Raw genomic sequence first — 23,381 nt, 5'->3', positions numbered from 1 at the left:
AAACGTAACATGTTTGCATGTTTGAGTTGTTAATAAAGTTAATGAACCATAAAAAGTCTTTAAATGTTCATAAATAGGGAACATGTTGCGTTGCGTTGTTTTTGTAGCTTAGCAATGCTTTGTATGACCAAAATTGCATACTTTCCATACTATATAGTAGTCGATAAACAGAGCAGAATGTCCGAATTCACAATATTTGTAAAACAATAAGCAAAAAGTTTCTGAATTGCTTACTACTTTCAACTAGATTCAGTGGATGCTTTACTATCCCATGAGGCCTTTGAAGAGCATTTGTGAATGGCGCTGAGGCGGCGTTATTGACACTGTAGACCAAATGACAATGAAAACATTACGAATGTAGTGCGAATTACATTCATATTATATAAAACTAACTTTTTTTTATCAGTTGCGAAGTAGTTGTTTAAACGCAAGTATATTTTGCGATTTGATTGTTTGTTTTGCTAAACGGTGTATGCTAGTATTCTGAAAGTATGTAGCGCAGCTAAGTTTTATTTGCTTACAAGAAAACTAACTGCGTATGTTTCTCTCAGCGTTAATTTATATATTTTCTCAAAAACCGTTTTTATGAAGGCGCGGGCCGAGGTTGATGACGTCATTGTTCGGGGGGTAAGTTGCAGACTTGACAGGCCAGCACGAAGCGGGCGCTAGGACCCGGGGAATGCCGAAGTGTTTTTATCTCCTCATCCATTACATTCCCCTCATTTATTCAGTAGATCCAGTGAGCGCAGCACAGCACAATAACTCACATACAGTTTCAATTCCAACCATATTCACAGCACGGGAACAAAATGGTGAGGAGCGAGAGGCAAGGAAGAGAGGTTAAGGCCGAAGACTTATTTCTGGAGTCTGAAGCATCTTTGGATCAGCAAGATTTTGAGATGTCTACTTGTCCTTTCAATGACGTCTTCAACTCCACAGACTCTTCCATGATAAACACTTTCCTGAAAAATGTACAAGTTTTATTGGAGGCTGCGCGTTACATTGAGAGCGCCGAGAGGAAGGATGGAAGTAAGTGAAATTATAGTGCACTTGTGAGTGATTTCGACTCCTTTGCGTAATGCAGGCAAACTGTTTCATTGTCAATAGACTCAGACAACAAAGGATTGAGTTCAACGAACAATCAGCCAAGTAGACGAGGAACATGTGCAATGTGCCCCGATATGCGACGCACAGCCACAGTGCTTTTAAAGGATCAAGTTTCCAAATGTAAAAGGAGACCTTTTTATATTTTAACATTTTTATAATACACACAGTGCAGAGACGTAATTGTCCCAAGGGCTATTTTTAACTGCACAAAGTCATATAACGCCAAATCTATATTTCATTTCACGTATCAGAGACACAAAACAGGTGAATAATTCCCTCTGCAGCGCACTTAATGTCCCAAATCGCAGGCTGGCTGTCCCAAGCTGGCATGTACTGTCTGTTCAGAGCCTGGCATTGTTCGCCAAAGAGACATGCCAGGCTGTTTGCCATCTCTTTCTCTCGAGGAACATAAACAAGTATATAAATAAATAAATAAACAACGTTTGCTGGCACAGTACACACGCTGACGTCACCTTTTACTGTGGTAGACTGTAATTTGCACCTATTACGCATCTAATATAACAGTGTATGTATGATAAACGTTTATCCTATAAATAAAGGCATTTGATCATGAAGTTGTTTTTGTTTGAGCATTACATTGTGCTTTGTCCAGATACGAAATTGTAACATCTATTTGGCATTCAAATATTCATGTTAATGTACAAGGCTGGTTGTGTTTATTCATAAACTAATATAAAGACAGATTAAGCACTTCAGACACATTAGATTTGTATCACGTTTTCGCCATTCGCTCTCATTCCATTTGTTTTCATTATTATTCATCGCGATTTAAAGCAAACCCGAGTCACACCAGATAAATCAGAGATTTTATATGCAGACTGCATATATCTACTTCAAAAGAGTTCTTCAATTTGCCTTCCTGTTTCCTAGGGGGTGTGTTCACATGACATCCACATGGCGCACTTTGCGCTGCTCTGATTGGCCAGAGCGTGTTGCGTTGGCGGACGCTTACTAGGGCCTCTAACCAATCACAGCGCTGCGGGGCTGTGATGTCATATGTTGCTGGGCCTGGCTTAAACGGCACTGGAAGTGAGGGATTGTGGGAGTTGAAGTGCGCAGTATCAAAAGGGGAAAAGAGTGTTAAAACGTATTTTTATCGTTAACAAGCAGGTTTTACAAATTTCCGCTTGTTACATGACTACTTATCAAATTAGATTATGCATAAATAGATACTGATTCGAGTTGAAATTGTTATTAGCTTGGAGTGCACAGTTTTGTGGGAAAACTGGATTTTATAACGGCTGTTTTTCATTTTTTTATGATTGTTTTGGTTTATATATTCTTAGGTACATATCTTATTTGAGTATAAATGTATGAAATATGAAACAATCGCTAATAAACTAATATTAAAGATAGATTTAACCATCGAAGCAACGTTGTTTTGTTACTATGTAATAGCATAATCATAAATCAGCTTGCCCGTATCGAGTTGAAGGGGCCGTTTGGGTGAAGGACTACATTTCCCATAATTCCCCGCGCTGAGGTCTCTATCCTCTCAGCTGTTAAAACAGTAGGTAAACAAACTGGGGGAGGAGAAAAGAGCGTAAGCACCAGGGACTTCGCAGGCAGGGTTCTCGGGGACTCTTTTGTACCTGTTTTTATTCATTTTGTACACTTTGTATTCGACTGTTTTCTTAAAGCACTTTTACTACTTTGATATTCAGGCATCGGATGTTTTATCTGTGCTTCGTTTCCTGTAACTAGCTTGGCAACAGAGTAGGAAATACCTCGAGTCGACGGTTTGGCAAATAGAAGCAAAAAAACACAAAACAAGTGAATCGTCGGAGGATATTCAATGCTGCGTTTTGCTACGCGACAGCTGTCATCGTGATCACATATCAAAACAAAAAGCAACACAATCTAGATTTATTCAGACGATGACTGCTGTGCTGAATATCCAGAGGTTACTGGAAGCAGCCGAGTATATAGAAAGAAGAGAAAGAGGTACATTGATATTTATAACATGTAAACTGTCCTGTCAGTCAGGTTAACGTGTGGCTTGGCTGTGTTTTGAAGCGCATGAGGTGTTTAAAGGGACTTGCTGTGTGATCAGAGATGTGACACGTTTCTGCGGTGTCTTTTTCAGAGAGTGAACACGGATATGCCTCGACCTTTCCGTCTATTCAGCACTCCAGCTACCAGAGACAAAGGAAACTCCGAAATAAAAAGTGCAGCAACAACCACAACAGGTAAGCACATGATCTGACTCTACTTCCACGACAGGGGGAAAAAACTCCTGGAGAAAAGCCAGAGAGAGACGTGTGCATTGATCACACTGCCGTGACATCTGTCAGGACTCGTCGCTGCTTAATATGAGATTGAATCATTGCTACTGTATTTTCTAGCTCATTTTCCAGTCGCATAGAACTTGTTTTCGTTTTTTAAAAACTGTAAACTTTTAAATGCTTTATGTAAATATAACAAGGTATATATTAAGGTATATGAACTTGGCATTTTAGCGTCTAAAAGAAGGTGTTTTGTCATTTTGTTGTTGTTTGATTTGTTTTGGGGGAGGGGAGCTCTCATCAGCTGATTGTCAAACGGGACTGCTGCAGCGTTGAGGTTAGGGACCGTGCGAAAACTCACGTCCTGTTTTCGCCTATGGTCGCCATTGGGTTTCGTTTCGTATGAACCGAAAGTCTGCACAGTGTCGATATCTTCTGTTTATTTTGACGCGTTTGCGGCTAATGTCTGGTAAACAGTTCGTGGAAAACAAAAGACAAACTAGTTTGCACTTTAAGTTCTCACGACAGGAGTGCTTTAATTTTGCCCCAGACCCTTGAACTCACGGCTCTTATTTACAGCAACTGTTGTTTTCAGGCTGCCAAGGTGAACAGCCTGAGGCGTCTTTATTAAATCGTTTTTCCACGTTATTCTTCTTCTAAAACATGTTTTGGAAAGTTATCGCCGGTCTTTTTTCGCTAAATGTCGATTTGATAAAGGGAACAAACCGAAAATACAACAACAGGCGTTTTAAACTGTCTATTAAAAGGTTATTTGTTGAATGGTGTCTGTGATGCCAAAAATGTTATGTTGGTAGACAAAAAATTCATTCAAGTAGGCAGCTTACTAGGTTTTGTGATGCCCAGAATGGCCAGCTGGGTAGACAGTTAAGTACTCTTGTGAAAATTAACTTTGGTTTAATAAATAAAGCCAAAAGCTATAGTAATACACAAATTAGCCATGGGTTTGGTACACTAATCATAGATTAACCATGGTATTTGTAGTAAACCTATGGTTATACATATGTAATCAATCTACCAAATAACATGGTTTACTACACTTTCGTTATAATAATACCATGGTTAATTTTCATAAGGCTAGGTTTATGTTTAACATACCATCTAGGTAGATAACTCATTGTTTTATAATGCCTAAAATGTTGTCAGTGTAGGTCGTTATCAAGATTTTGAGATTCCCAAAATAGCTGTCACTGTAGGGAATTTCCTAGGTTGTATGTTGGCCAAAAAAATGCAGTCTAGCTGCAATTTTGAATAGACCAAAAATGGCATCTGTCTGTAGGTTTCGAGTTGAACAAAAATGCCATCTGCCTACAGGTTTTACATTGACCAAAAATGGCATCTACAATTTTTGATTTGACCATAAATGCTGTCTAGCCACAGATTGTTGACCAAAAATGGCACCTACGTTAGGTTTCGAGTTGACAAAAAAAAAAAAAAAAATCTAGCTACAGAATTTGAGTTTGTCAAAAATGCAGTCTAGCTACAGGTTTTACGTTGACCAAAAATGGCATATACAGTTGAGGTCAAAAGTTTACATACGCCTTTCAGAATCTGCAAAATGTTAATTATTTTACCAAAATAAGAGGGATCATACAAAATGCATGTTATTTTTTTATTTAGTACTGACCTGAATAACATATTTCACATAAAAGACGTTTACATATAGTCCACAAGAGAAAATAATAGTTGAATTTATAAAAATGACCCTGTTCAAAAGTTTACATACTCGATTCTTAATATTGTGTTGTTACCTGAATGATCCACAGATTATTATTATTATTATTTATTTATTTTTTTTTTTTTTGAAGTGATAGTTGTTCATGAGTCCCTTGTTTGTCCTGCACACTTAAACTGCCTGCTTTTCTTAAGAACAATTCTTCAGGTCCAACAACTTATTTGGTTTTTCAGTATTTTTGTGTATTTGAACCCTTTCCAACAATGACTGCATGATTTTGAGATCCATCTTTTGACACTGAGGACAAATGAGGGAATCATGCAACTATTACAGAAAGTTCAAATGCTTACTGATGCTTCAGATAAAAAAAAATGCATTAAGAGCCAGGGGTGTAAACCCCGTACCCTGTTTTGGTAAAATAATTAACATTTTGCAGATTCTGCAAGGTGTATGTAAACTTTTGACCTTGACTGTATCTACAGGTTTCGAATTGACCAAAAATGGCTTTGACCAAAAACTTGTCAGGTCTCGAGTTATCAAAAAATGTTATCCGGCTACAGAATTTGAGTTTATCAAAAATGCGATCTAGCTACAGGTTTTACGTTGACAAAAAATGGCATCTGTCTAGGTTTCGAGTTGATAAAAAATGACTTCTAGTTACAGAATTTGAGTTTATCAAAAATGCTGTCAGCTACAGGTTTTGCTTTAACCTAAAATGCCATCTAGCTACAGGTTTTTTTGTTGACTAACAATTCCATGTATTTACAGGTTTAAGTTGACCATAAATGCTATCTTGCTATCTTGAGTTTATCAAAATGCCATCTAGCTACAGGTTTTGCATGGACCAAACATACCATTTTTAGGTGCCATTTTTTTTTTTCCAGACACAGTGTGCGTGTGAGAATGTTTAGTGTTGTGTGAGTTCCGTCTGTTTTGTTTCACTGCATTTCTAAGTAACAGACATCTTGATGACTGATCTCAGGTCTGTGTTACTGTACACAAAGCGAGCACTGATGGAGGGAATGTAAAGGAAACACTATCTGATCATCTGGCATGCCTGTGTGTGTCTCCTGAGGAGAGAGTTCATTCAGGCTGCTTTAGTTAAAACTGAGATGGTGGAAAGATTGTGAGGAAAAAAATACTTTTCCATATATGTTTAAAGAACTGTGTGGGGGATCCTCGTTGTTTGTTCTGTATGCATTGGGCCACCCGCATTTTTGAGCATTAAAATATAACATTTTCACACTTAATTACAGAATATGCCAGCGTAACAAAAATGTACTTGCAGTTTTGCTGTTATGTTTACATACATTTTTAACCCTAAAACACACTACAGTGTGAAATTCAAAAATTAAAAAAAAAAAACGGTCCCATTTGTATAGACTTTTCCTAGCGTGCATGTCTCTCGACACTACACATCCTGTCACACAAAACTGAAAACAGCCGTACTGTTCCTTTTTTTTTTTTTTTCACCTGCTCCATTCCTCCTCCCCCCCATGAGCTCGCAAGCATCCTCCCGTGCAAAAGCGGCAATACCATAAGGTCAGCTACAGGATGCCTGAAAACATGATCTCGGTATTAACAGTCGCCAATAAAAGGAAGTGGTCACATGACCCACGGAGATGTAGGCCTTCGCCGCAGCCACGTCTTGCTGCTCCTGCAACGGCAATGCCATGCACCAGTTCGGCCGTCCATTTAGAGCTTTGGAAAAGCTTTCAGCATGTTGCCACACAAAGAGCCTCTTAGGGGGATGGCTGATTCACTTTACATTATTAACATAACACTGACTCGTGCTCTCAGAGAGGGCGAGAGAGAGGGAGAGCGTCCACTGGCACTCACTCATTGTACGAAGAGGAGAGCTCTCTCACGTGCTCCCATATAGGCTGGTCATTGTGCCCGCTTTCTCTGCTCCGCACACTTCATTTCTCTGTCTTTTCGCTGCAAACAAAGACTTGCAGTGACATGTGGGTCATTTAGAGGAGCCTTTATAATTCCCTCTGGAGCCACTGGATTGGTTGTGGCTGGTTCAGCCCACCAATAAAGATTAATTAGTAAATCCATTGGAACCTCTAATGACGCATAACCTTGTTCTTTATGAGCGGCCAGGCTTTTTTTCACATACATGTGCTCTGATCTCACGATGAGAGCTGACGTTTAATTCAGGAGATAAGTGCTCGAGAAATTAGCTTATGCTTATGATGAGGGTTATGATGAAAATCTTGCACTTAATACCACAGAGTCTCTCAAACAAGTTGATGTTTGCTTATTCAGACTTCTGTTTTGTTTTATAGGTCTACACACAATGAGCTGGAGAAAAACCGGTAAGTACAACTTAAGTTATTTTTTTACCCTAATACTGAGAATGATAGTGTTGCCTTAACTTTATAAGCACCATGACTTGAAAATGCAGGTGAACTGTCAAGATTACACATAGGTACTAAAAATGTGTGTATTTGTGTCCCAATGTGAGACTAGGTTCTTGTTCTTTAGTTTCTTGTTTAGTATGTTCTAGTTAAAAAAACAATGATGAATTGCAGTCTTTTATTCACAATCAAAATTGGAAGTTGAAGCTTTGTGGTTAGGTTGCTGTATTTCCTTCATGGTTTTTTTTTTTTTTTTTTTTTTTTGTAGAGCGTAGGCATGTAAGTGTCAGTAAAAACTGTGTGAGGGGATAGTGTACATTTGTCATTGCAGAAAAGACTGCAGTCAACAACACTATCAGACAAGTTATGCAATGGTTATGCATCATGAGGAATAATATTTTTCCCTTCACCTCAAGTACTGGTGCTACTTTTTAAAATTCATAATGTGAAAAAATTAAAATGGCATTACATCAGGCCAACAGTAAGTTTTAAACACTGAGGAATTGTCCTACAGTTGTCCTCAGCTTGTCCCTGCAGCAACAGGTAACTTAAAGTGAAAGTAAGAGGTGACCCAATTCTGCTAATCTAAGGGCATTCCCTCTCCTCATGGCTCACCCGCCCCTCAGTCCTGCACAGCTACTGCAGCCTCGGTTTCAGATTGCCACCCAGAGTGCAGGGAGACAGCAGAAACCAGAGATGCACTGATATGTCCCTTCTTTCACAATGTCATTTGCATAATAGGAAGTTCACATAAGGGAAACCAGTTATTACTGTAGGTGTACATTATTAGGTGAATGCAAGTGTGATTTCTTTGAAATGTCCCTAACACATGGGTGGTGTTTTTCTTTGAAATCACCACCCATGTGCGTGTGTGTTTAATGTGATGGACTGTATGTTCTGGTCTCACGAGTGCTTATCTGATAGGCATTAGACACCGACAGTGCGGGGCCTGCTGTTTAGGCTCTGTGCACGCAAATACTGGAGGCTCCACTTCAAAGACTGAAAATAACTCTCGTCTAGACTAACAGGAACTCCTTTGTGACCCTCTATATGAAGACCTGGAGTTCTATTAACTTTTCTTAAGCACAGCTTAGTCATGGAGTGTTACGTCTAATTGCTTGCCAGTCATTTTGGATGGGACATGGGTGAGACAGGAAGCTTGTCCAAAGTTGGACAAAGACTTTGCTGCACACAGTTTTACTTGAATAGTTTTAAATGCACCATGTGTATGTGTGCATAGACTCATCTCCTCCCAGACCGGCTGGGTTCCTCAGATAATGTCTACACATATGAAGGGTTGTCAGTGCGCTGGCATGGGGTTGTATGGGTTTGGTGCAGATAAAGAGGACAGGGCTTGTCGGACAGCCTTTACTGTCAGCACAAATAAATATTACACAACACATGACGAAGGTACAGTCAGCAGCCACACCCGACAACAAACCATATTACCCCTGACTCCACATGACTTTGAAAGTTCTCAAAGATAGGACACCTATAATTTTAAGTTTTGCACCTGAAATCCCTTCCAGATCAAAGTTGTAATGCATCCCTTCCAACTCTCTGCCGTGATAAACCAAAATACTTGAGCCTTGAGTGGCTCATCTGGAAGCAGAAGACAGTTTCCTGCTTACCAAAGCATTACTGCAGTCCCAGGTGGCAAGCAGTGACCATTTTTTGTCAGGCATCACATGCAGTTTCTGTCTGATGAAGATGTAAGATAGCTCACAATGTTTTTGCATGTGAGAAAGGAAGAGGAAGGAGATGAAAGCCTTGTGACCACATTCCGGCCTCTTGCAAGCTACCACACGTATACAGATAACACACGTGTGTTCATGCAAGCATGCCGCCGTTTGATCTTATGATGCCTTTGTACATATGTGGTGAGCCTCAATTTCCTTAACTTGGGTTTGGTTTCAGAGTTCGGATGTCAAATGTGCTATGAGCTAAGGAGGATGCCAAATTGACATGAAATCACTGATTTCATTTCCAATTATGGGTATGTGTTTGGTAATTATCTGGTGTGTGAAAGCGAGGGTGTTTGGTTGTGTGTTAAGCACGTTGTCGTGGATGTGTGGGCCGTGGAGTGTTTGACAGTCAGAATGCAAAGGCTCAGAAATAAAGCTGCCAAGCTGGCTTACTGAAAATAGATCAACGGTCCTAAGAAAAGATCTTTTCAGAACGTAGAGGCGCTCGGGTTGATTTGCTACAACACACTTCCACCCGCAAAGATAATCATTTCAAATAAAATGCGTTCAGAAGATACAACGTCATCCATAGCCAGAGTGTTCTCCTCGAGAACTCGCTGCCGATGACCTTACATGTTGTCCTCCCAGTTGTCTACAGGAGTACAGAGGAAGCTGGAGTCAGAACATTCCGCTTTCCCCTGGGAATTCCGGAAACCCCTGGAAGGGAAACCAGAACTGGCTGTTCTCTCTGACCTGATGCCTTGTAAGCTTTTCTTGGCCAGCTAAAGCAGCTTAGGAAGCGTGATCTTTGGTCAAGTAAGCAATGCCGACTCGCACACGTGCCAGGGCATGTTCGCAATGCACGCGTAGATGCACACTCATGCTATGGAAGGTTGACAATGCTCTGGGTGTTTTGGGTGAGTCAGGAAGGACACACGCCCCTGTGGCAGTCTTTGGGTTATGTCGGAAGAGTATAGCAGAGGACATTTGAGATTCAGAGGCTGCTGGTGCTCTGCCTTGCCCCACATTTACTGTGTTCTGTAAAGGAACACCATGTTTCATCTTGCTTCAAATGCAACACGCATGGTTACTACTGGATAAGGTTACAGAAACAACACATAAACAGACCCACATCCTTGATGGCATTGTAAACCTTACTATACATCCACACCCAACATTTTTAGACTCCTCCTTAATACTATAACCAAATTCTTGAATTGCAGGCTGAACTTTAGGAAGCAGGTAACGTTCCCGATTGACATAGTCAGTTGAATGTCACCAGCAACACCCTTAAAACCTGATGTTGAAGTTTGTAAGGTTTGTATCTACACTGTGTCAAAGTATGACCGTTTGCAGGCCTGGCAACCAGACATTCAAGATTGGCAAGACCAATTGAAAAAAAACATTGTTGGTCAACCACTGATCGAAACCTTGGGGTGACATTTCCTCCTCAATGTTTCTCGTTGTTATGGCATTGGCCTACCATGGAGTGTCATTTATTTACGTATGCTTGGCCTAGGGCAGGGGTGCCCAAACTCAATCCTGGAGGGCTGGGTGTCCAGCAGAGTTTAGATGCAACTTGCCTCAACACACCTGCCAGGAAGTTTCTAGTATGCTCAGTAAGAGCTCCATTAGCTGCTTCAGGTGTGTCTAATTGGGGTTGAAGCTAAACTCTGCAGGACACCGGCCCTTCAGGATTGAGTATGGGCACCCCTGGATTAGGAAATCATCATGGCAAGTGAAATACCACAGAGCCATCCAATCAGCGGAGCCCCTGAAGGTCATCCAATCATAACCAACCATATTGATCTTGCTTTGTGTGTCATGGCCAAAACATTGGGGTGACATGTCCTCCCCAATGTTTGTGGTGGTTACGGCCCTGAGGCCTACCACAGAGTGTCATATATTGAGTTAGGCCTGGCCTAGGGAATCGTAATTGCAAGTGGGAGATAGCTATACTATCTGGCCATCCAATTGGCGGAGCCCCCGAAGGTCGACCAGTCATAACCAATCACATTGATCTGCACCCATAGTCCTATGCTTTGTGTGTCATGGCCTTTGATCTGATTACCGAAGAGTCCTATGGCTGTTTGCCCTTCCACCACTGCTGTGTGTGTATTTTTTTGTGTTTGGATTAGGCATCCTTCCGGGGAAATAAAGTGGATTGAGTAGATTTTCTGAGAGAGTGTGGAGTGATCCAAACATCTGGTGATGTTTGTGTTTTCTGATTTCGTCCCGTTTGTTTTTGGGATCACCTCACGTTTATTAGATTATCCAGTGTCCACAACCTTCTGGCCAATTGAAACCCACGTAATAGTGAGCGGTACAATAGAGAATCTGTGTTTTCCATGCACACAGCCATCTGCAGGAGCTTTAGGGATGGGGGCAGCAATCACATGACCACACACACAAACTCTGTGGGCATGTGAGTGGGGTCTGCTGGTCTGGGCTGTGCGGAGCAGATTACAGCTCAGCACGTGTGAACTAATCCATGTGTTACTGATGGGCCAGAGTGGGCCTTGCTCCACCACAGCTGTTACTTTCTGAATTCGTACATGCTCGTTTATTTCTCTATGGACTGTAGCCATTGCTCTGCAAGTAATGCGTGTTTATGTACGTGTTTAACCAGGCGTGCAGCAAGGGTATATCCTAAGCCTGATGTAGGTCTTGTTCTGTCTCCCCCTACTAGGGATTGGTCTCAATGGTTGACTAGAGTTGTACAACAACTGACTAGACAACTGGAAGTGAGACTAGTCCATCCACATTTTTCCATTTGTTTGATATTTTTTTTGAGCATCCTACCATGAGAATTGCATTCAAGATGTGGATTAAGTTAAAAGTAGTCCAAGTAGCCCACTCCATTACTTTAGCTCTGTTGATGTTGAACAAGACTAGTCAGTCGACTAGCTATGCAGGCAACCCACCTACTAGTCGATTTTGAAAACGTGTATTTTTGCACATCCACCCCTCCTTCGTGTGTCATACAATAAGCTGTCATTGGTTCACCCCATGCATGGCTCAAAGGCTTCTTTGTTTGCAAGCATGTTTACATAGAGTGCCGTCATAGTGTCTGTCTGTACTGGTATCTTTCTCTTCCTCCTACCTCTTTATTCATCTCTCTTTCATTCTCTCTATCCTGACTACCCCCACCTTCTAACTTTACATCTGCAACCATCTCTCCCTCCTTCTCCCTCCCTCGTTCTCTGCCCACATTTGAAGGTTGCTTTTATTCCCAGCGTGAGTGCATGTTGCTTTTAGGTTGGTACATCTCTTTAATGTCATTCGTCCACTTTTTGGACAGATTACATGAGAACGGAGGACTAGCACCAATAATGGTCTCCCATCTGTGTGTGTTTACGTGGTGGGGGAGGATGCCGCTCTTGTTTAATCTGAGAGCTGTTCGAGAGCTCGGGACTGTTGCTGATTTGATGGGGACACGTCTCCACGCTCGCCCATTGTGACATCACGAAGCACGTGGCCAAACCTTTAAATAAAACAAGGCTTAAACAAGCTGGTAACCCAGATGAAGATGTCAGTCCTGCTTTATTGATGAGATCCGAACTAGAGCTTGAGAACCCAGAGCCTGCTCTCGCTCCGTAATCTGTGCAGTGGTGTGCAATAACCCTGCCATATGACGCGATGCTTCAAAGGCATCATGTGAGGCAATGGAGCAAAACATAGTACGGGAGAATCCGTAGGAAAAAACCCTGACGTTTCTGGTGTGCGTGCATTGTTGTACGGTGACTCCATGCCATCATATGGGCCTAGGTTTCATCTATATTAAATGCACATGCTGCTATAAATAGATCCTTGGTTCACAGAGGATGCAGTTTGTGTTGTCACGTAAATAGCCATGCCAGTAAGTAATCTGCACACCTTTTACATGTTGTTTTTTGGGGAAAATGTGTTGTATATTTATTATTATTTTTTTAAAGATATATTTATTGGCTTTTTATTTTTGGCCTTTACTTGAACAAGACAGTATAGAGTGGACAGGAAAGCAAAAGGGGAGTGGGATCAGCAAAGAGCCACGAGACGGGATTCGAACTCTGGTCACCACAAGCATAGTTGTGCTGTATGTCGGCGCACTAACCACGAGGCTTTTGGCCGACATATTTTGTTTTTGATGGAGATTATAATTCGAGAGTGTGCTCGAATGGTGTGGACCCCTTCTTGACCTTGATGTTACCATGTCAGAACCATAGCATTATACCAGTTCCATTCATTATTTACCAATAAGCTAAGCAGAATCTGGGGCAAGCATGTGTTTTCGACCCCTAATAAACCCCCCATCACATCAGAAAACAGAAAGGACAGGATTTCATGTTATCTATCTATCTATCTATCTATCTATCAAGTCCACATGAATGCAGTTGTTTGTTTGATAATGAAATGTAATCCAGCCATTTTACGATCTTGACAGCCCTGACTACGAGTGTGTGTGTTTATTTTTATGAGTCATTTAAAGGAAATGCGAAGATGTTTTGTCATAATAAAATTCTTGCTCGGGGTGTAAGAGAGAGCAGGTCTGAACATGTTCCAACGTAAGAGGCACGTTTGATTTGAGTTATTATTAAACCGAGTTGTAGAGTTCTCTATATGACTAATGCAGAGGAGTACAAAACTTGGCATCTTCTACCAGTGCCAGATCTCGACCAGAAGAATAGACTCATCTTGCAGCTTTGAAGCACAGATTCTGCACACCCACGATTATCAAGGGTCATTCATTTACGCTGTTCCAAAACCAAATGAACTGCCTACAGAGGCAGCATTTGAAGGCATTGTAGTTAAAGAATTAGTTCAGTTCCAGAATAAAAATTTCCTGATAATTTACTCACACCAAAAATCATCCAAGATGTTCATGTCTGTCTTTCCCCAGTCAAAAAGAAATGAAGGTTTTGAGGAAAAAATTCCAGGATTTTTCTCCACATAGTGGACTTCAATGGGGAGTTGAAGGGGTTGAAGGTCCAAATTTCAGTGCAGTTTAAATGCAACTTTAAAGGGCTCTACGTGGTCCCAGCTGATGATTAAGGGTCTTATCTAGCGAAACAATCTGTCATTTTCTTTAAAAAAAAAAAAAATACATTTATATACTTTACAACCACAAATGCTTGTCTTGCACTAGCTGGACTCCACACATTATGTAATCACGTTGGAAAGGTCACGTGTGACTTAGGCAAAAGTACCGACCCAGTGTTTACAAAGCAAATGTGCAAAGAAAGTCAAACGCCCTTTACAAAAAAGGTAAAACAACAATGTTGGGCGATTTTTTTTTTTTTTTAAAGTTGAAGGAGAAAATGAGATGGATTTTTTTGCCCTACCCTACCTTTTTGAACTGAAGTATCACTGAGCATTTGTGGTTAAAAAGTATATTAATTTAATTTTTTTAGTAAATGAGCAAACGTTTCGCTAGCTATGACCTTTATTCTCGGCTGGAATCGTGTAAAGCCTTTTGAAGCTGCATTGAAACTGCAGTTTGGACCTTCAACCCATTGGCCACCATTGAAGTCCGCTATATGGAGAAAAAACCTGGAATGTTTTCCACTATAAATAACCATTTGCTCAGTGGAAAGTTATTCACTGAAGCCAATAAAGAACCTATTTAAGAGGGTAGCATGCCTCCTTCTAATTTTGATTTTGCATCAAAGCTAACATGACAAAGTTTATCTGTATTACATAACCTGACTGCACATGCATTGTCATTTGCACTGTTATTCATAGTAACTGAAACACAAATAACTTTACCTAGACCATGTTACGTCTAGCTTTTGTCTGTGTGTTTTTGCGTTGGTTTCTGTTTTGTTTTCTCGCATTATGCAACCCATCTTTTCAGATACCACAGATACTGGAGTGTTTAATGTATGTTGTCATAAAGTTGTTTTTCACTTAGCCTGCGAGACGACATACTAAGTGATTGTTATTTGGCACGATCTCTGTCTGCTGACTGAAACGAAGTCATTTATCACGCATTACACAGACGAAAGCAAACACGCACATATATACGGCCTTCCTGGCCAGCGCTGCTGGAGTGTGTGACGCGACACTGTCATGTCTGGAGACAGATGATATGTAGATTGCGTGAGAAGTACTTTAAAGATATTTGGTTTGCATCTGGTCGCCATGGTGAAGGGGTTGTAATGCGAAATGGGTGTAGATGAACTAGAGGCCTTGTGCTGTAATTTGTATGAGCTACAAGTATGTCTAAAATACCAGTCTGCCCCCTGTAGCCATTAATGCACCAGGTTGATCAATCAATGTCCACACACTGAGGCAGACACTGGAGCGTCTGCAACTTGTGTGTGTGTGTGTGTGTGTGTGTGTGTGTGTGTTAAGACGGGTGTCCTGATAACAGTGCCCTCTCGGTGGTGCTCAGACAGAGCGATAAGGCTTGTGATAAATCTACCGCCTTTGTCACAGGCCAGACAGACTTTGTATGTGTGTGTGTGTGTGCGTGCGTGCGTGCGTGCGTGCGTGTGTGTGTGTGTGTGAAAGAAAGAGAGCAGCCATCTTCATTGGCGATAAGGTGGAATGCAAACGGAATAAGAGTTGAAAAGCTTCCATAACACAATTAGAGACACGTGCTGATAGTGATCACTCATACACAAGCACACTCATGCCCACGTGTGCTAGTAAAAAGTAGACAGAGTCTGCTTGTGTTTTTAAGGGGTGTTGGACACCAGTGTTTTGTATCATTGATATACTATTATAGTTATTGTTGGTATTTTGAATTAGATAGTTTTTCAAAGTTTTAGTAATTTGTGGTTTTGTCATTTTTGTAGTATATTTTTAGTATTATAGTATTTTTATATAGTTTTTTTAAGGTTTTATTTTAGTACTTTAAATAAAAATGTCTTTCTTTGGTTCTATCTGTCATTGTCTTGTTCTCTCATTCTGTCATTCTATCTATCTACCTAATCATTTTATAGTTCTGTCGTTCTAGTGTTCTATCTACCCATTGTTTTGTTGTTCTATCTATAATTCACTTGTTCTCTCATTCTATCGTTCTGTGTATCCATCTTTATCTATCATTCTATCTATATCTATTATTCCATCATTCTATAATTCTCTCGTTCCCTCATTCTATCTATCGTTCTATCTATCGTTCTATCTATCGTTCTAACATTCTATCTATCGTTCTATCCATTGTTCTGTTATTCTATCTATAATTCTTTTGTTCTCTCATTCCGTCGTTCTATGTATCCATCTTTATCTATCATTCTATCTATATCTATTATTCCATCATTCTGTCATTCTCTCGTTCCTTCATTCTATTGTTCTGTCTGTCCATCTTTATCTATTTATCTATCTATTGTTCTATCTATCGTTCTGTTCTATGATTCTAGTGTTCTATCCATTGTTCTGTTGTTCTATCTGTAATTCACTCGTTCTCGCATTCTGTCGTTCTATGTATCCATCTTTATCTATCATCCTCTCGTTCCCTCATTATGTTGTTCTGTCTATCCATCTTTATCTATCTATTGTTCTATCATTCTAGTGTTCTATCTATCCATTGTTCTGTTCTATCTATAATTCACTCGTTCTCTTATTCTGTCGTTCTATGTATCCATCTTTATCCATCATTCTATCTATATCTATTCCATCGTTCTGTCATTCTCTCGTTCCCTCATTCTATCTATCGTTCATTCCGTCTATCTGTCGTTCTATCTATCTGTTATTCACTCTATCATTTATCTATCTATCATCTGTCTATCGTTTTCTCTTTGTCTATCTGTCTACCTGTCGTTCTATCTATCTATTCATGTTGGCCTTTCTTAATATTTATTTCATTTCAAGTATTGAAGGAGCTTATTTTTAGTTTTCGTTAAAGCTAAAAACAGCGTTGGACCCAGGTCTGTTTTGCATCAGAAAGGAAGCATCTACAACCTCAAGCACGTTGAGTTCCTAGAATACAATCTTTGAGTAGTCAGTGGCATGTGTGGGTGTGTGTGCATGCCTTGTCTTAAAGCTAGAGAATGAGGTGTTGCCTCGTAAGTTGTTGGTCAGATCACACAGGTACAGCAAGTTCATTGAGTTTTTCCAGGGCGTGTGCATTTACGTGTGTGCACGAGGCTGATGTTTCTGTGTGTCATGTTTCAGGCGAGCCCACCTTCGCTTGTGTCTGGAGCGATTGAAGGCTCTCATCCCGCTGGGACCAGACTGCAGCCGTCACACCACTCTGGGACTGCTCAACAAGGCCAAAGCACACATAAAGGTAACACACTTGAGAGGTGCTCCTAAGTTAAGCAAATGATGTCGGAGCTGTGGCTTAGTGGTTTGCGCACGTGCTCTGACACATTGAGCCATGGTGCTCATGTGGGAAGTATGAGTTCGAATTTGACTCGCCACATTTACTCATCCTGTTGCACCTGTCTCTGCCCGTGACGTTTTGTTTTTAATTTTTGCAACAACACCGCATATGGATAACACTGGTGCAATATTTTTATTGAAATTTGCGTCATTTATTATTTTTTTTCATCATGTGTTCATCTCAATTGTTATCATTTATTATTTCTTCATTAAAAAAAGCTTGACACAACATTAACAGTATTTAAAAAAATAATGTTCATTCCCGTGAGATGAATCTCTGTATCAGTAGGCAAATAAAAGCTTATTATACATATAAGACTACACCTTATTAACATCCACACGTTTAAACAGTCACAAGGTTCAAACAGGCACAGGTTCTTGTAAGCAGAGCCACGTCCCTTAATATGACGAATCAGTTTCTATGCCTTTAGAGCTTTTTTTGTTAAACATATGTCAAGCACTACAGACAGATACTTTCTATTGTTGAAAATATGTATCTGATAATAACCCAGTATTTTCAGTTTGGCTTTCATTCCGATGTGCTGCTGGTTTTCCCCTCATAACTGGTTAAGCTGTCCCAACCAGTTACGTGTGTGTGTGCATATGCATATGCGTGTGTGTGTGGTTGTAGCTGGGGGTCATGCTGTATTGTTCTAGCGTAATGTATTTTAAGGTCACAAAAGTCATGTGTGGAGGGATTATTGATCCGAACTGGGTTCAGAATTGTAGTAAACAAATCCATCACTCACATGAGCATAACAAAACACACCTCTTTAAATCACCCGCCCTGCTATTTCATATAGCATGATGTTAATGAATGCTTTTGTAGTCAATGCAGGTTTGAATCTGGCTTGCAATATTTCCCAATCCTGAAGTGATAAAAAGGGATGAAATAAATTAAAGGTCTTGTAGCGCCGAACATGCTTTTACTTATGCATTAGCTGTAATACCCAATGATTACACGTGAATTCTTTATGTACGTGCCCTTAGTGATTTTCCGCAATTATCTGTGAGTCACCGTTCTTTGTCTTCCCACAGAAACTGGAGGAAGCAGAGCGTAAGTCCCAGCATCAGTTGGAGAGTTTGGAGCGAGAGCAGCGTCACCTCCGGAGGCGACTGGACCTGCTGCGGGGCGGCGGGGGCGTGCTGGAGGGCGAGAGGATACGCACTGACAGTGTAGGCTCCACCCTCTGCTCCGAGAGATCCGACCGCTCCGACTCAGACCAAGGTTGGAGCTTCATGTGTTAATCTATTATACATTATATATATATATATATATATATATATATATATATATTTAACAATGTCTGTCTATCTGTCTGTCTGTCTATCTGTCTATCTATCTATCTATCTGTCGTTCTATTGTTCTATCCATCATCTATCTATTGTTCTATCTATCGGTCTATCATTCTGTCTATCGTTCTATTTATCATTCTATCTATCATTCTGTTCTGTCTATCCGTCGTTATCTATCTGTCTATTAGTCTTGCTTTGTCTGCCTATCATCTATCTATCTACCTATCTGTCCATCTATCTATCTGTCCATCTGTCTGTCATTCTATCGTTCTATCAAACGTTCTATCTATTGTTCTATCATCTATCTGTCATTCATCTATCGTTCTATCATCTATTTATCGTTCTGTTTATCATTCTATCTACCGTTTTATTTTTCATTCTATACATTGTTCTATCTGTCGTTATCTATCTGTCTGTCTATCTATGTCTCTCTATCTATCGTTCTATCTTGTTCTATCGTTCTACCTATTGTTCTGTCAACCGTTCTGTCATTCTATTTATCATTCTATCGTTCTGATCTGTCTATCCGTTATCTATCAATCAGTCTATTAGTCTTGCTTTGTCTATCTATCTGTCCATCTGTCTGTCCATCTGTCATTCTACCTATCTATCGTTCTATCAAACGTTCTGTCTATTGTTCTATCTGCCATTCATCTATCATTCTATCATTCTATTTTTCATTCTATATATTGTTCTGTCTATCTGTCATTATCTATCTGTCTGTCTATCTATGTCTGTCTATCTATCTACCTATTGTTCTGTCAATCGTTCTATCTGTCATTCTTCTGATCTGTCTATCCGTTGTCTATCTATCAATCAGTCTGTTAGTCTTGCTTTGTCTATCTATCTATCTATCTACCGTTCTATCATCTATCTGTCGTTCATCTGTCGTTCTGTTTATCATTCTATTGTTCTGTTCTGTCTGTCCGTCGTTATCTATCTGTTTGCCAGTGTATTAGTCTTGCTTTGTCTATCCATGTCTATCTATTTATCAATCTATCGTTCTATTATCTATCTATTGTTCAATTGTTCTAACAATATATTATTCTACCTAATGTTCTATCTTATCAAACATTCTAACGTTCTATCTATCATTTTGTCTATTGTTCTATCGGTCTTTATTGCCAAGCTAGATATTTTTCACCACTTCATGTGACATACCTGATGTGATACACAACACTATGAAAACATTGTCTGACTTTGTTTCACTCTCTCTTTGGACACAGAAGAGATGGAGGTGGACGTGGAGAGCACAGAGTTCTCTCACGGAGAGCTGGACAGCGTCAGCACAGCCAGCACCAGCGATCTGGACGACCACAGCAGTCTACAGAGCACTGCCAGCGATGAGGGCTACTCCTCCTGCAGCATCAAACTGGCCTTTAGCTCATAAAACGAGCTCCCCCTTTTACACACACACACACACACACACACACATACACACTATCCCAGCCCTCGAGATGAGTCCTGCCTCCAAGCCACCTTTCCCTCCTCGACCAATCAGAGACTCTTATTTAAGTCAGGTGACCAGAACACCGCCCGCCCTATCGAATGCCTGATGTGTTGTTTTAAGTTGGTGAATGTATCTGAGAGAATATGGATAAGACGGAAACAATCTGTGATTGTGATTTTAATTGGGTTAATAGATGGTTTTATTCCTGAATAAGAGACTTTTCTGATAATTTTCATTATCTAAATCCCCTTTTTTCCGAAGGAAAGCTAAGATGTATAAAAATAGATGTTACGTTTTAATTCAAACCCCGATTGTTAATTCTCTACATGAATGGGTCGTGAACTGGTCACTAGTGAAACATTCAGCAAAACCCAGCCAAATTGGATCACCTGACATGCGCAACGCCATATCAACACAACCTGTTGATTTCCTCCTTATCTGGTCTACTGGTTCTAACGTCGCTGCTGAACGACGACAAGGACTGTCATTGGTGCTACGTGACGAAACCAATAAAGCAGAAAGATCTACTGCGTTCATCAAAGACGACGGAAAAACAACAATCCCATGGCTGTGGGAATTTTTGGTGCATTAAATCGTGGAGCTACCTTCCACGCAGCAGCTAAAACCCAGCGATCTTGCACTCGACCGCGTAGAGCCCTCCGTAGAACTGGCGCCACGTCAGAGAAATATCCACCCCCCGTGTTTAACTAGATGTCTCTCCTGGCAGAAATAAGCAATAAACTCTTGTAGTCAGATCAACACATTAGCACTCCTACTCCTGAGACACAACGCTTGTGTCCGTCCAAAAGAGCAACGCCAACATGCTCGTTTTTGTACATAAATACAATAGTTTAATAAATTAAAGTTGAAAAAAAGGTAGTTGCCCATGGGTAGAAATTGCCTCTGTTGCTGTATGTCTTGTGTTTTGTGCATTTTAAATTATATTTTTGCAAAGATTGACTATCTTCCTCTTGAGAGTCTTTTGCGGTGGCATGGACAGTATTATTTGTTCATTATGCTGGATGAAACGTAAGTAGTTTCAATTCTGTGGCTGCCTGAGGAATTTTACGACTTTCTTTAAAACTAAACCAACACACTGAAGTACTTAAAATCGGACACACAAGAACTAGTGACCGCAGGCAGTGGTCGGTGGGACGCCAAAGCGTGGACCTCTGTTCAAGGCATGCTTACTCTGAGTGGCGCTCTTTATTTATTCGATTTTTTTGTTCTGAATTTTATTTGTTTTAAGGCTGAAAGGCATTCCACTACTAGTGTCGTGTGCTGTGGACGTGGAGTGAGCGGCGCAAGCGCGCCAAAAATCGGCGCGAAGCGCTACGAACTCTTGCTTCCCGCTGTACTGTATGTTTAACTCATTAATTTCTTTATTTTGTGTGAGAAGAAGCAAATTTGATTAATTTTCCTCACGTTGTATTTATTTTCTCCCCTTGATCCGAAATCGGATGAAAGGGTTAACTTATTTCATTCGTCAGATCTTTGATGGCATTCCCCTCTTCTAAACTCACTCGGTCTGTGATTTATTATTATTTTATTTTATATTTCCTCCCCAAATGCAGAGCTGCTTTTTAGTGCGGTTTAAAGCCAATTTGTAAACGTTCTGCCTGCAATAGAGCAGTACGGACATCTGCTAGGTGTCCCGATCCAGCATCAACCAAATGCTTTTGGCTGCTGAACGGCCCATATGTGTGGAGTAGTTGTACTCACCCCTGTTAAGAGAGTTTTAGTATTGACTGTTTTAGTCGGGTGTAAATTCATTGTGTTTAGAACAAACTGTTTTGGTCGCGCGGACGAATGCGTTGGAACCGAACTCAGCGGTGCTTTATAAACACCTGGCCAAACCACAGACAAGAACCTCTATTGTCGTCCTCCTCGGCGGACGTGTTGCTTTTGTCTTTTGTCTCTCCTTTTCATTCATATTGTTTTATTGGTTTATGAATCTGCACTATTTAAAGCCAGGGCCCATACGAAGATGCCAGTGCTTTTGTTTTGTTTTATTTAATTTAATTTTTTTGACGAGAATGGACCGTGTCCTGTTGAGGCCACCGATCCTCAAGGACACTTCCAAGAGAAGTGGTGCTGGTCTGGGATCAGCTCTTTTACGTCTCTGATCTCAGTCGCTCCGGAGGAAAATAAAAATGCTAAACGGATCCTGAAACAGCATCTGTGTTTTGTCAAAGAGACTCGGGGAAAAGGGTCTGTTGAAGGCGAAGCTTTTCCACCCGGAAGGAACAGAGGTCCTGATGAACTTGTGGCCATTCTTTGTAAACATGCACTCTGATTCTAGCTGTGAGTTAAAATGCAATACTTACAATAAACACCAAGATTGTCAAAAAAAGATCAGGAAATGCCTCATGTCTCTCTTCATTTTCTTCCTAAATCTTAGTATTGACGTTTTAGTGTTGACACACAAATACATAATTATTTATATGAACTATTTTGAGAAAATACAAGAGCCATTTTGTCTAGCGCTATGTGCATCTGCAGTTTGGGGGTGACGTGATATCAGAAAACAAATGAATCACTTTTCATTTGGCGCCATCTAGGGGCCTAACTTAGTATATTGTTTTCTGTTGAGCACCCAGAAATCTGATGTTGCATTTTTTTATTATCCACCTTTTTCTTCAACGTGGAAGTAAGCTTATGGGCGACACTTCCGGTTCATTATCCGCTACAGGAAAATAACGAGAACAACAACGTGCAATAAACTATAAAACAGTTTGCACTACAAACCAGTGTGGTCATAATTAAGATAATATATTAAAATAACATAAAACACCAATTTGCTGTTTTGAACAGCTAAAAATAACTGGACGTGGATGAGAAGGGAGCCTGATCCATGAAATTTACAAGTGGCCCATACTTAAAGGAAAAAAAAAGGTGGATAAAGAAATAAATGGTTAGAATATGGATATTTCTAATACATTGTTGATACCATCTCAAAACAATAATTAGAAAAAAATCATGTGGAAGGAATAGAAATTGTATTATTGTTAATCATCTGCTGCCCTCTGGCGGTCATTTATGATAGTTCAGAGTTGTCACTGTGTTAATATCTCTGTTGTTATATAAACCTGGGGTATTTCAAATTATTTAATATTTATTAATAAACTTTCCGCAATACCCTCAAATTTTAATTCTATTTAAAGTGTCTACAATCTCTCATGCTTACCAAGCACGACATGAAAACGGTTCTAGCACCCACGCAGATGTGTAGGC

At 40.3% G+C, this 23,381-nt stretch overlaps 2 protein-coding genes across 4 annotated transcripts in view; one reads left to right on the top strand and one right to left on the bottom strand.

Annotated features, from left to right (window-relative positions):
• The window catches only part of LOC127153371 (NLR family CARD domain-containing protein 3), a 269,389-nt gene that overhangs the window by 212,013 nt on the left and 33,995 nt on the right, over positions 1-23,381 (bottom strand). The gene's annotated exons all lie outside the window — the stretch shown is intronic.
• mxi1 (max interactor 1, dimerization protein) lies at positions 717-22,502 on the top strand. Of its 3 annotated transcripts, none has more exons than XM_051095534.1 (6): positions 717-1,029; positions 3,215-3,317; positions 7,338-7,367; positions 17,192-17,306; positions 18,440-18,629; positions 19,927-22,502. In XM_051095534.1, exons 1-6 carry the CDS (start codon positions 810-812, stop codon positions 20,085-20,087), a joined length of 819 nt encoding a protein of 272 aa, XP_050951491.1. In that variant the 5' UTR covers positions 717-809; the 3' UTR covers positions 20,088-22,502. The 3 variants fall into 3 exon arrangements, with proteins under 3 accessions (XP_050951491.1, XP_050951490.1, XP_050951492.1); XM_051095533.1 differs by having other exon boundaries at positions 719-1,029; positions 19,924-22,502; XM_051095535.1 differs by lacking the exon at positions 717-1,029 and adding an exon at positions 2,629-3,072 and having other exon boundaries at positions 19,924-22,502.

Source organism: Labeo rohita, chromosome 22, assembly GCF_022985175.1.
Source record: "Labeo rohita strain BAU-BD-2019 chromosome 22, IGBB_LRoh.1.0, whole genome shotgun sequence".
NCBI classification, from domain to species: Eukaryota; Metazoa; Chordata; class Actinopteri; order Cypriniformes; family Cyprinidae; genus Labeo; species Labeo rohita.
Note: the sequence above shows the minus strand (reverse complement) of the source record. Positions and strands in the feature narration are given on the sequence as shown.